This window comes from Crinia signifera, chromosome 7 (assembly GCF_055691185.1).
Source record: "Crinia signifera chromosome 7, ASM5569118v1, whole genome shotgun sequence".
Classification (NCBI taxonomy): Eukaryota; Metazoa; Chordata; class Amphibia; order Anura; family Myobatrachidae; genus Crinia; species Crinia signifera.
This window is the reverse complement of record NC_139223.1, coordinates 61783819-61797194: the sequence shown is the minus strand read 5'-3', so window position 1 is coordinate 61797194 and position 13376 is coordinate 61783819. Positions and strand designations below refer to the sequence as shown.

Here is a 13376-nt window from a genome sequence, read left to right as displayed (position 1 = left end):
GCATCACAAGCAAAGTCTGTACACTTTTGCTTTGTGATGTATTTCACTACAAAACTGTCAATATTTGACATTGTAGCCATTTTACAGTTTTATTCCCTTTCTTTTAAATGTATTCTATCGCTAAGAATCACAAATTAAGTTTATTTGGGAATAATATTTTCTACAATTTTACACGTGGTGTCCTCCCTTATCTGTTCGCTAGCCTGATAAGTTACTCTAACGCCAGTGTTTTGATTTCTATATTTTAGGCCTTTTTAGATCTGTCTCATTTACAACCTATTCCACTGTGATCTTGTACATTTGGCAACAGGCGTCTAGCCTTTTGTGTTGCTTCTAAAAATATTGTATCAGTTAAAATAGATACCGATCATTCCAATTGTCCCTTCGTGGTCGCCAATTGTAGAGTTTGGGGTCTCTCTGATGTGTGTGTATAAATATATATTATATCATATCATATGATATAGATTATATTATATATTGATACAACACTTTATGTATTTAATATCTGCCTTTATACTATAATAGGCCTACAAGATAGGTTGACTTGTAACTAGAGGGGTAATATAATCACTAGTCAATCACACAGAGATGTACTTCACATAAACGTTTGGATACATATAAGTGTGATTGACCCACAGGGTAAATACTGCTATATCTACTGTCTGGGAGCTAAACCATTAAAATATACTTTACACATATATTTTATCCCAGCTCATTGACTATGTGAAAATTATGTTACAGAATACAATTGTCAACCAACCTTGCAGTCCCTATACAATATAGTGCAAGATATACATATACTGATCTCTTATGAGATATTTAGAGATCCCAACAAGAGAGTTCGAGACACGGAATGTCAGCTCTATTAAAATGATACTTTATTCTAGATACACAAATAATACAAGATAAGAAACACAATGATAATAAGTCCTATAATACTATACGCTTCCTTATTCATGGTACCTACATAACAAACAAAACACTTATACTAACCTACACAATACACATACTATACACTTGCAAGAATATTTTGAGGGTAAATGTGAATAACTACCTGACGTCTCAGGAATCTTCCTTCTCAGCCGTCCCTCTGGTCTGAACTGACTACTAACTATCCGTACCTCCCTTATATTACAAACCTCCCCCATTGAGTTTGCCTGTTCTCAGGGCATTATTGATATTCCCAGATATCAAGTTTTATGGTTTTCCTGTTTGTTCAGATGTTCTAGGATGTGGGCATGGTGGGACCTTGTGTTTGATGGCATTTGACATTGTTTGTTCTCTTTGAAGTGCGCCTGGTTTATTCCACCTCTAGGGTGTGACTATGAACAGTTGTATCTTGTCCTGTAATATAACTAGACAATAGTTTGCTTGCATTTGTTAGATGTATACTACAGGTTCGACTGGGGTTAATTGACTCTCATGCCTACATATCTGTTCGCATATCAGCTGGGTTTTGTTTCTATTCAATTTATATCCTGGGAAGTGGCATACATCAACTGGTTTATGCTTAACTTAGTTAACAATGGTGTGTATAACTGGGGAAGCAACACCTCTATCTACTAACGAGCGTGTCCTTGACCATTTGTTTCCCTTGGGGCTACAGGAAGCCTAGATTGTGTTGAAAGAGAGATCAATCAGATTGAATTGTTACATGGGGATTATTCTGATTACTTGCAAGTGTCTCCTGTCTACAATACAGCCTGTCTAATATACATTGGCCCACAATTTTGCCTTCCAGCACAAACTACATAAATACAAATACATTTAACTTATATACCCATTCGATTTATAACTACATTACATGATAGTATTAAGATGACATTTAATTTCTCCGCAAGCCGATTAATATGGCAACACAGGTATCAAGTAAACCAAAATGTATACCATTACCTGTATCTTGTCATGCAGGTACTACTCGCTTTCTGAGCACTGTTCCAGCTGCTCCTGATGACAGACCAATGTCTACCTTCTTATGGGTTCTTACACACAGATCAGAGCTTAGACCTCTCCCGTGTTCAGTAATGTGATGCAGCATTATAACTGACTGAGAGACTGCCTCGGTTATATTGTGTTGTGTATGCAGGTCTGGGGTCCACAGTTCTATTTGCTGGGAACTCATTCATTTATCAAGTTCTTTCTCCTAAAGTCCCTTTCCTGAGTCCTCTACATGTCCTTATATATGATGTAGAATGGATTCCTGCTTATATCACACGACTCATTGGGAACTGTGGTAAATGATCTGATGTTCTCTACTTTTGTTTTGTTTCTTTATTAGGGAATAACTCAAACTGCAAACTACATTTACAGAAGACTTATAAATGATGGGATACTGAATCAGGCCTTCACTGTAGCACCCGTAAGTGTTTTCCCCAAGCGCTGTGTACAGATGGCTGTGCGTGTCTCTAGTGGGTCACTAGGCAACCTACTCTGCCAGCAAAGGCCCCATCAGTGTTTGGGTTCATCTGTGAGGGACTGCATGTAGGTTCTTACAATAAGCATGAATAAATTAACCTATGGTCCTATGTAACTTATATTGTTCCTCCCAACTGTCCCGATTTCCTGGGGACAGTCCTATTTTTGGGACGATCCCGCATCCTACCCAGGGCCGACAGTGTTCCAAAGGTTTCTTTTACTGGGCGGGGAAGGCAGTTGGGCGTCCCCCATGCAAAGCATAGGATAGATACTCGGTCTATTCACTGTCAGAGAGGGGCTGGGTGCATGGGCAGCGGCTAAATAGGGGTGTGGCCTCACGATCACAAACATTTATGCGAAACCACGCCCCCTTTTCATCTAGGCCCTGCCACCCTTCCCGAGAACATGTGCGGCACCACCGCTACTGCAATCCAAAGTGTTGGGAGGTTTGATTAAAGGCCCATACACACTGGGCGACTTTGAGCTGAAAGTCGCTCAAAACTTCAAGTTTGATCAGCTTTCAGCTCAAAACCGCCCAGTGTCTATGGCCCGGCAATGAGCACTGCTGTGCTCTTCCGCATCATCACCGGGAAAGCCGCTCATCTGCTGGTATTCCGTCCACTGTCAACGTTGGGCAGGGGGAAAGCTGCTCAGTGTGTATGCACTGAGTGGCTTTCCCCCATCGCTGTCCATACACGCTAGGCATAGTCACCTTAAGGATCTGCATCTATACATGTTTGCACATATGTTGTGATGCTCTTGATTATCAGCTTATAACACACAAGTTGTGTATGTGCAGGCATGCATATACTGTGTACGTGTATGTATTGTGCATATTTATGTATATACATATGAATGCTTGTATGCACATACATATTAGTGAGCCAGTAATACATCGGTATAATACCGGCTCACTTCACCTTCGCTCTTACCAATCAGACTGGTCTCCAATGCCGCAGTAGATAAGTTACTTACTTGCTGCACTTTGGTCTCCAGGAATCAGGCAGCTGCTTGTATGATTCAGCCCATAATACAGACACTGTAGATTAGGATTAATTCACCTGAAACGGCTGATCTGGCAAAATGTAAATGTCCTCAGCTGAATGAATATTCCTGGTGTATCGGAATCGATAGCGCTAGGTGTCGGAAGATCGCATTGCAAAAATGATACCTTAATGACCGTTAGTACCATGTGCCCCAGAGACTGATCATGCCATTCTGTTATAATCTGAGCACATAGATACTTTACTGCTTCAGAAATGTTCTAACAAATGTTATATAACATTTTTGGGGGGGATGTATCAATGGGAAAAAGTCGAAGTTGTCCAGAGCATATAATCAGCTTCCAGTTATCTAGTCCAGCTTATAAAATAAGTAGAAGCTGAGTGGTTGCTATGAGCGATGTCCCTACTTGTCCTCTAGGAAGGTGTCATATACTGTATGTCCTCTCCTGTCACTGGGCACTGATCTGGGTACTTGTGTATTATAACCATATATACCATAAGGCATGCGATGCGACGCGATATCGCGCAATATTGTACAATGTCATACAATTTTAAAATTGTTTGACATTGTGTATGGCATACAATGCCATACAATGCGATGCGATTATAAAATTGTATAAGCACCCTAATGGGTGCTTACCATGTGAAATGCACCCCCGCGCCACCCCCCCCCCCACTATAAATGTGAACCCCGAAGCGTGGCGAGCGCAGCGAGGGGCGGCGGTACGCGTCCTCCGACCTTTTCATACCCCTATTATCCATGTCGGCGTGGAGTTGAGAATAGAAAGTGTGGCGAGCGCAGTGAGCCACTTTGCCCGAAGCGTGGCGAGCGGACGCCGATACCTTCACAGGTATCCGCGTCCCCTCGCCAGACTTTCTATTCTCAACCCCTCGCCGACGTGGATAGTGGGGGTATGAAAAGGTTGGAGGATGCGTACAGCCGCCCCTCGCGGGCTCGCTGCGCTCGCCGCGATTTGGGTTCACGTTTATAGTGGGGTGGCGTGGGGGTGCATTTAACATTGTAAGCACCCATTTGGGTGCTTAAAAGCACCCTTTAGGGTGCTTATACAATGTTTCATCGCATAGGGGGCAAAAATCGCGTTGCATCGCATGCCATCGGGTGCATGGCATGCGATAAAAACATTGCGCGATGTACATCGGGGGCGCCGCTATAATACACAAGTACCCTGATCTGTTCCTGACTCCTCCTCCTGTCACATAATAGAAGGACAGACAGCAGAGCTTTTCCACCACGCCCACTAGGAACAACCTAATTGTGGTAATGAGACAAGACCATATGAAATCATGCCTTGGTGGCTTCTAATATACAGATTTATACAGATAATGTACAGTAGGCAGTGCATTGGAACATATTTTGAAGCAGAAGTTATGTATATTTATCCGTAAGCTGAACCAGTCATGTAAGTGGAATATTCTATCATAGTTGTGTTGCACCTTTCATGCCATGTTTTCTGCAGTGCTTTCTGGAGTCTCTTCCTGCTGCTGGTCTTCTATTCCCCATGAGCATTCCCTTCTCTGTTTTGCAGGAGTACAAGCTTGTCATAGTAGGGCACAGTTTGGGTGCCGGTGCGGCATCTATATTAGCTATCCAGCTTCGGAACTCATTCCCTACACTCAAATGCTATGCATTTTCTCCACCAGGTGGCCTTCTCAGGTAAGTGGTCTTCTGCTGCGATGCTGTGGTTGGGACAAATGAGGAAGCGCACCTCTTCCCTTTACCCTTTGCATGTTTCACTGATGATGTCGGTGCAGTTGAAGAACGAGACCCTAAGTCACTCCCAACAAATATGGTTTGGTCATTTTGACAATTTTTGTTTTTAGTAGATAAAGCAGTGTGGCTCGTACACCAAACCATTGCCATTGATGATACTCTAGCACGTGCTGGAAATGTTATTAGTATGGTTGTGCTCCTGATACATGTAGAGGAGCCTCAATGGACCTACTGTAGCATAGCACATATTAGCATAAAAAAAGCCTGCTGCTGTTAATTGGTGAGGTGGGAATAAGGGTGGGGCTGTTGCTCAGATTCATTCAAGAATCCCAGGTAACTATTACCCGCTCTCTCATCCACTGCAATGTCTGTTTGATACCAAGGAGCAGTTGAAGGTTACTAACAAAAAGAGGGCCCTTGACCCCTAAATATACCATTTATTATTTTACTTTTTATTTGTACGAAGAAGAAAAGTCAACATACAGCAAGTAAACATGATATTGGATTCATAGGCAGGAATGTTAACAATACCTCCATTTTAACTTCTAAACGCATAGTAAGATGTAAATAGATAAACCAACATTAGAATAACAATTGGGAGGGAAAAAGAGAGGTAAAAACAAACAAAAACCCCCAGAAACGATAGAAAGAAGGAAACTTGGATAAAAAGAAGAGAAGAACGGTCATCTTGCATAAAATAAGAAAGTGGTTCAGATAAGTAGCTAATTCAATGTGGTGTAAATCTGAATAAATCGGTCATGATAGTGAAGATCATAAACTTACTGGACAGAAGTTTAAGGCATCTGGTGGGAGGACCCAGATCCAGCTCTCCAAAACGAGACCGATGGTACCAATAATGTCCTACTACCCGATGTTGGAAGTAGGAGAACTCTGTAGTAATGTACCATTTGCTCCGCTAGGGAGTCTATTGCATATCTGCACACCAAATATTTTTTGGGATAGTTTAGAAGAACCCCAATTACATAGATCGATGGTGGGGGTGCTGTTCCTCTCAGTCAAATGTACAATATTTCTAAGAAGAAGAGAAAAGGGCTGTTTGGTGGGGAACGCACTAATAATTAATAGTATAATAAAATATAACCTTTATTGTTTTATCATTAATATTTCCTGTATTACTGTATGGAAATCAAAGTCACAGTGAAAAATAGAGGTAAAAATCACAAACGTACAGACATGTATACACATAGGGCAGTATTCAATGAGGCTGATTCGCCATGTTTTATGGCGATTTTGTGCTGTAAGGCGATTTTTTTTTTAATAAAACGGTGAATCACCCTATTCAACGACCAGATGGCGACTACATTTCAAGGTTTTTATCGCCATGATTCACAGAGTAGCAATTGCTATCTTTTTATGGTGGTGGAATGTGAACTTTTAAAATAAAGTGTTTTGTTTTTTACATTTGGTGTAAAAAAATCAGGAATTTTATTCTGAGGAGAGGGGCATGCTATTTTTATTCATGTGCTGTAAGCACATAAATATATATTTAATAAAAAAAAAAAAAAAAAAAAAATATATATATAATTTTTTTTTTTTTTTTACACAGAGCAGCCAGCAGGGGGCCGGGAGCCGAGCCGCTCATTAGATATTCATATATTCACTGCACCCGATCATTACATATGCACGATCCGGTGTAGTGAATACCCGGTCCCTTGTTGGCTATCCCAAGGAGCCCACCTCCCCCCCACAAACGTTCTGGGGCAGGCAGGGAGACTACCATCTCCCTGCCTGCCGCCGTCCTCAGGCTCCCTGAGGCACCGCCGCAGGAGTTAAAATTTGCTGATCAGGGGCAGTGAGCCCCTGACTCGTTGAATACTGGAGCCGGCGAGGCTCCAGAACGCGGTGGGCAGTGGCGAATGTGCAGCGAATCCTAAACAGGATTCACTGCACATCGTCAAAATTCTCATTGAATACTGCCCACCGTGTGCTTAAAGAAAAGAAATTAGTGTTTTAAAATTACACAGAGATCCATCTGAAAATGCTTGTTGAATTATAGCCAGTGATATTGATTTTTTACCGTGATCTCAGCAGATCAAAATGGTAAAATGATCCCCTTGCGGGTAAATTATATGCCTATTATGAGGTACAAAGTACTTATAATAGGGTACAATGTACACTGATTATAACGTGGTACAATGGACTTGTTTATTATAGGGTTTCAGAAATGTATCCCTATATTTTATTAGTCATTAACATATGTAATGGACCTTTAGTACCATCTGCTGGTCGCTAAATATATTGCGTTCAATTTTTGTGACTTACGCAGCAGTCAAGAGGATTTCTATATAGCACTTTTATTTTATATATTGTATGTCTAATAGAGTATCACATATATTTCAACTAAGCTATATATCTGTTCCTATATTTCCTTTAGGGCACAGTTATTTTGCCTCATGCTTTTTCTTTGAACACACTGTGTATATATGTCTGTACGTTTGTGATTTTACTTCTATTTTTCACTGTGACTTTGATTTCCATACAGTAATACAGGAAATATTAATGATAAAACAATAAAGGTTCTATTTTATTATACTATTAATTATTAGTGCGTTCCCCACCAACAGCCCTTTTCTCTTCTTCTTAGAAATATTGACCCATACCAATTCAAATTTGAGGGGGTAGTCATGTAGGTAATAAGTGATTCTCTCCATGTCTGCAATAAACCAGACATCATTATTTAGTGCGGAGATTGAAGGGATTAAATATACCATTTTACAAATGATCTGCTATGTACTGTATATGAGTATATTACTATACGGGTGGTTTCAGCATTGTTCTATCTCGCAGTGCTATTGTATCGGTCTAGTTATGTTAGTGATGCGAGAACCGGTGTTTTCATCTTGTATTTCCTCTTTCAGCAAAGCCCTCGCTGATTATTCAAAAAGTTTCATCATCTCCATAATAGTGGGGAAGGATCTCGTGCCAAGGTAAGAGCCCATGATTGTAACGTGTATCCTGCCACACTGCCTGCCCACAGCCTCAGTCCTACGCTACTGATGAATGTCTTGTCCTGCACAGGTTGAGCTTGCCCAACATGGAAGACCTGAAAAGCCGAATATTAAGAATGGTGGTCAACTGTAACCGGCCCAAGGTGTGTGTGTGACTGTCGGCTAAGAGCAGCTGAAACTGATGACATGTGTGTTATGATTGTGTCAGCAGGAGCCTTGGTACAGTAGATTAGATTATTGCAAAATGGCCCCAATTGTAACCTGCACCCCTTCCATGGCTTCACTCTGACCCTATGCTGTGCCATTTGTATGAATGGAAAAAGTTTTTGTAACCAGGTTTCACCTTTTATTATTATTATTAGTTTATTGTAGAGTGTGTTGTTTGTTGACCCCTTTGCTCCAGAAAGTTATTTGATGCAGGTTCCTTCCTATGTAATGTCCTCTGTTCTGGCCAGGCTATCCCTGTACATCCTAGATGACGAGTCAGGTCTGCAGAGTGTAGGTCATAGGCTAGCCGTTCAAAAAGGAAGCCAGCAGGGTCCAGCATACAAAACCACACAGAGTCCAAGTAGATTTGTAATTATTAAAGCTTACTTTCTAGACCAGGAACATAACATCATTAATCCATGACCACACATCTGTTCTCAGTGCATAACTCCCAACATTGCCGGACAGGGAGGTGCGCACCCCAAATTTTGGTGGTGTGGGCTCACGGCAAGGGGGCGTGGCCTATTGCTGTGAGGCTACGCCCCCATTTTTGTTGCTGTGGGGGCATGGCTATTGGCTCTGGGACCTGCTGGCTATGTCCCCAGACCATGGGGCTGCATGAATAGACGCATGCGCACAGCGTCTATTCACAGGGGGGGGGGGGGGGGAACTACCAACTGCCCCCCCACCGCCACCACCGAGGGACACTGCTGGCCTTAGGTGGGATGCGGGAACGACCCAAAAAAAGGGACGTTCCCGCGATAAGCGGGACAGTTGGGAGGTATGTCAGAGTACTGGTTACAAATCGGTGTCCTTTCTAATAGATGGAATTATTCTCATTAAAGGCTTTAGATCAGGCATGTCCAAACTGCGGCCCTCCAGCTGTTGTGAAACTTAGCCTTCCCTAATAGTAAAACTGTGGCAAGGCATGATGGGACTTGTAGTTTCACAACAGCTGACTGGCCATAGTTTGGGCATGCCTGCTCTAGATCTAGGTATAGAATTAAAACATTTTGTAAATATTTTTTTATGTCACCCCAATGGTGGCTGCACATTAATCCATGTGAGTCCGGAAACTTCCAGCATGTACTTAACACTTTTCCTGTTGCATACACAGTACCAGATCCTGCTGCGGGGCTGTTGGTATGAAATATTCGGTGGCAGTCCTGATGACTTCCCTACGGAGCTGGATGGACGAAATATGGCCTCTTTGTCCCAGCCTTTGCTGGCGGAACAGAGCCTACTGGTTCAGAAGTCCTCCTCGTACAATACTCTGACCGATGGGTCCCCTACCGATTCTCCTCGACACCCCCATCTGTATCTGCCTGGGAAGATCATCCACATTACAGAAGACAGCAGATCGGGCTGGTAAGCATCTTCGTCATTTGTATATAGAGCGTTAATAAGGACTCTTCCCTTTGTGTTTTCCTAGTGAGCATATCCCATTCATCACACACTTTGTATTGTTTGCAGCAGCAGAACTAGGGTTGGTGTGCCCACGTGCAAAACATAAGACGGTGCCCCACCATCACTATGCAAAATAAACGCTGTGGACACTGGAGATTACATATCTCATATCACTTACATTTATTACACCACATGTGACACCAATAATGTAATAAATGCAGCACAGTATTATAATCTTCTGAGATGAGGACAAACTCACAAGTTACTAGCCACCTCATAGTGCACACACCCCCTTACAGCTGACTTGTCATGTATAGTTCACTCTCTCCCCTCAATGCTAATGACCCCCTCATAGCTCACTCACCCCCCCTTATAGACCATTGCCCCCTCATAGCACACACTGTTCACCCCTAATAGCACAATGTTCCCATTCCCAAGCTTACAACCAGCCTCATAGTACACATTAACCCTCACAGCTTACTTAACCTCTTAGCTCACTGCCAACTTCCCTTCCTTCCGCTAACAGCTCATTTATTGCTTATAAACGTTGTAAATGTACAAGGGCAGGCAGCAGCTTCTTATATGCAGCTTCTCCCCTGATTGCTATGGCTATGCTTCTCTTGCAGGCTGTGTTTTTCTAATGTGAAATACAATGCAGCGTGGTCAAAGGAGACTTCATTCAGCAGCATTTACATCAGTCCCAGAATGATCACAGACCACATGCCGGACATTGTACTGAACGCTCTACAGAGCCTGTGTCAGGAGAGGGCCACTTGTGTCCCCTGTCAGACTCCGCAAGGCATTACACGCACCAATCGGATCTAGCCCAGGCTGCTCGGGCACGCTACGCACCTTTCGACATTTGTGGATCTGCAGAAGACTTTAAAAGTATTTTTACATTGGCAAAGAGAGAAAAATGAAAACCTTCCTTTCCCAACGTGAGGCTGGAGCAGATGTGAAGCGATCTGGGCGGAGAGGAAAGTGCTGACATTTAATATCTCTTACGCTGTCCTTCCTGTGTGAGATATAAGCCAATATTTCTCTCTCCTTTTTGTTTAATGGAAGAATTGAAGAAAAAGCAACAAAATTTAACTATTACAATTCATTAAATAATGTCCTTATGTAAGGAAACCATATGGGGGCTATACATGTGTGTGATGCAGGTTATTGTGTGTCTTGGTGATCTATCTCTGTGTGTGCGGATGTACAGTGGTCATGAATAAGAAGTATGATGGCGTCTTGTCACTGTGTTTAGTCTGGGGCATTTATTATACTGGTGCAGGTGTAAAAGGTTCCGGAATCACAGTAACCCATCTGTCTCTGGTTATAGTTTCTATTAGTACTTAGATGAAAGAGACCAGATGGTTGTCACCTTTATATTACGGATCGGTTTGTGTTTGGTTCTTTGTTTCTGAATATTGTTTGTAAATAACGGGACGCAGAGATTATAGTTCTAAGCGTAAGCTTGGGTCACCCAATACTCCGCAGTTCTATGTAAGTCTCTATAATATGAGCTCTCAGTGCCTGCACCACTCACCTGCTGCTGCTGCTTTGGGGGTAACACACACCCGTCACTAAGAGGCAATTCACTTCTGTGGGACGCGCACAATCCCCCATATATATTAGGCTCAGCATCGCTGCCTCTCCTACGCACTGATCCGGGGTACCAGGAAAAGGAAGCAGTACTGCAGCACATTGCAGCATCACAATTAATGGAATCCCCATCTAATAGGTCTCAGTCATACGTGTTTCCTGCAATAAGTTATCTCCAAACCATAGACATCAGTAATAAGGCTGCCTGTACCTCCAAGTGTACAGTAACCATTATACCCCATGTATGGAAGTAGGGAGTGTCTGTGTGTATTCTGCTATAAATAATAACCTATTAAATGTCCAGTAGCACTTATTGTCCATTACAAATTATGACTATTTATCTGACCATGCATACTGTGCTCCCTCACTTACCATGACATAGGATTGTCCGAACATAAATATATATATTAATTATAATATAACATACATACACTGGTAAAGCAGGTAATATAGGTGATCTACATCAATTCGGGTCTGCTGCCCAACTTCAGGCCCTAAACGACGTAGATCACCTACACCCACACACACACACACACACCCCACCCAGATGTATCAGGCTTAAAAAAAGTGATAACAGCCAGCCAGCCAGCCAATCAATCATCTCCTGCCTGCGATGCTACAGGCTGGGTTTGAAAAATGAAAGGTAGGAACTGATTGGATGGTTTTTTTTCACTCTCCACGTTATTACTTTTTGAATCTTGATACATCTGGCCAAGAAGAGAGAGAGACAAACTCATGTTCAACTTTTTTTTTGTGTACAGGCTGAACAGTGTTTATTTTTGGGGGGGAAGTATTCGATGATTGGTAATTCACAATATCAGTTTTTGCACTATTAAAAATTATACCAAAACACTAAACAACGCTATATTATTTATTTTCATTTTAAGAGGCCCAAGGGATGTTGGGGGACACAGTCTCATACAGCCACATGATCAGAGAAGGAAATGGTGTCATGGGAAAACATTTCCCGAAGGATGGGCGGCACAATATGTATGATGGTGACAAGTGGCTAGGCCGCTGAGCCAGTTACCAGAGATGCATTGAGGTTCTGGGACTAGCATCACAATAGCATGAGCTGTTATTCTGCACAGACCGGCTTCTTCAGGCATCAATGTGGAATCACATTACTGGCACCAAACATAGATATGTCCTAAACTTAACATTTCATTTTTGTTTTAAATCTTGTACTATGATGACGTCTGACTTTTTCCATGGAATATAACGTACAACGAACGTACGATTTCACGTCAATGAAAATCTTAATTACAATATTTTTGATACTGGTCTTCCTGGTCTAAGAATCACATTTTCCTAACCAATTTTTTTTTTAATACTTATTTTGAAAGGTTAATAAATGGAGGCCTGGCATTGATTAACATAGATCTGAAATTTATCAAAATCAACCTTAAGTAAAAATACCCCCTAATGTGTGAGATTATACACATTTATATATAAAATAGAGTTATACTACACGTTTTTTAACCTTGATCTCGGAATGTTTTTCTGTGTTTTTATATTTTGGGATGTGTTTTGTCCACATTTCACAAACCGCTTATTTGTGAATGTAAAATATTGGCGTTTCTTTGGCACAAGAGCCTGAATGCACATGTACAGTATATACATTGTGAATGTTCTGCTTTTACTGTGTAAACCTTTTATACATTGCTAAGAACCATAAATAAAGTGGTTTTTGCAAGTCTCTCCTCGTGTTGGATGCCCCGTTACTGCTGGTGTGTGCTTTGTGGGGACAGATGATTTAGGCCTCTGGAAGCGTCACCTCTACAGTATATGCACCATTCTGTGTATGGGTAGTTGGAGAGTAGGACAGTGGTACAGCATCGCTTCTCTATACAGTGTGGCCCTAGTGGGGCATTTAATTAGAAGGTGAAATGCCTTAACCCCTTCCTGACAGAGCCAGTTTTTGCGTTCCTGACAGAGCCCTTTTTTTCAAATCTGACATGTCTCACTTAAGTGGGGATAACTTTTTTTTGCTTTTACTTATCCCAGTGGTTTTGAGATTGTTTTTTCGTGACACATTGTACTTCAAAT

General features: G+C 41.9%; 1 protein-coding gene across 1 annotated transcript in view; it reads left to right on the top strand.

Annotated features, from left to right (window-relative positions):
* DAGLB (diacylglycerol lipase beta) overlaps positions 1–13028 on the top strand; it is a 36707-nt gene extending 23679 nt beyond the window's left edge. Inside the window, exons 10-15 of the mRNA XM_083153214.1 lie at positions 2279–2359; positions 4967–5094; positions 8031–8099; positions 8191–8263; positions 9445–9695; positions 10361–13028. Coding sequence (XP_083009340.1) covers positions 2279–2359; positions 4967–5094; positions 8031–8099; positions 8191–8263; positions 9445–9695; positions 10361–10559 — 801 coding nt within the window. The 3' untranslated portion in view covers positions 10560–13028. The remainder of the gene's footprint in view (positions 1–2278; positions 2360–4966; positions 5095–8030; positions 8100–8190; positions 8264–9444; positions 9696–10360) is intronic.
* The last annotated feature ends 348 nt before the right edge of the window (positions 13029–13376 follow it).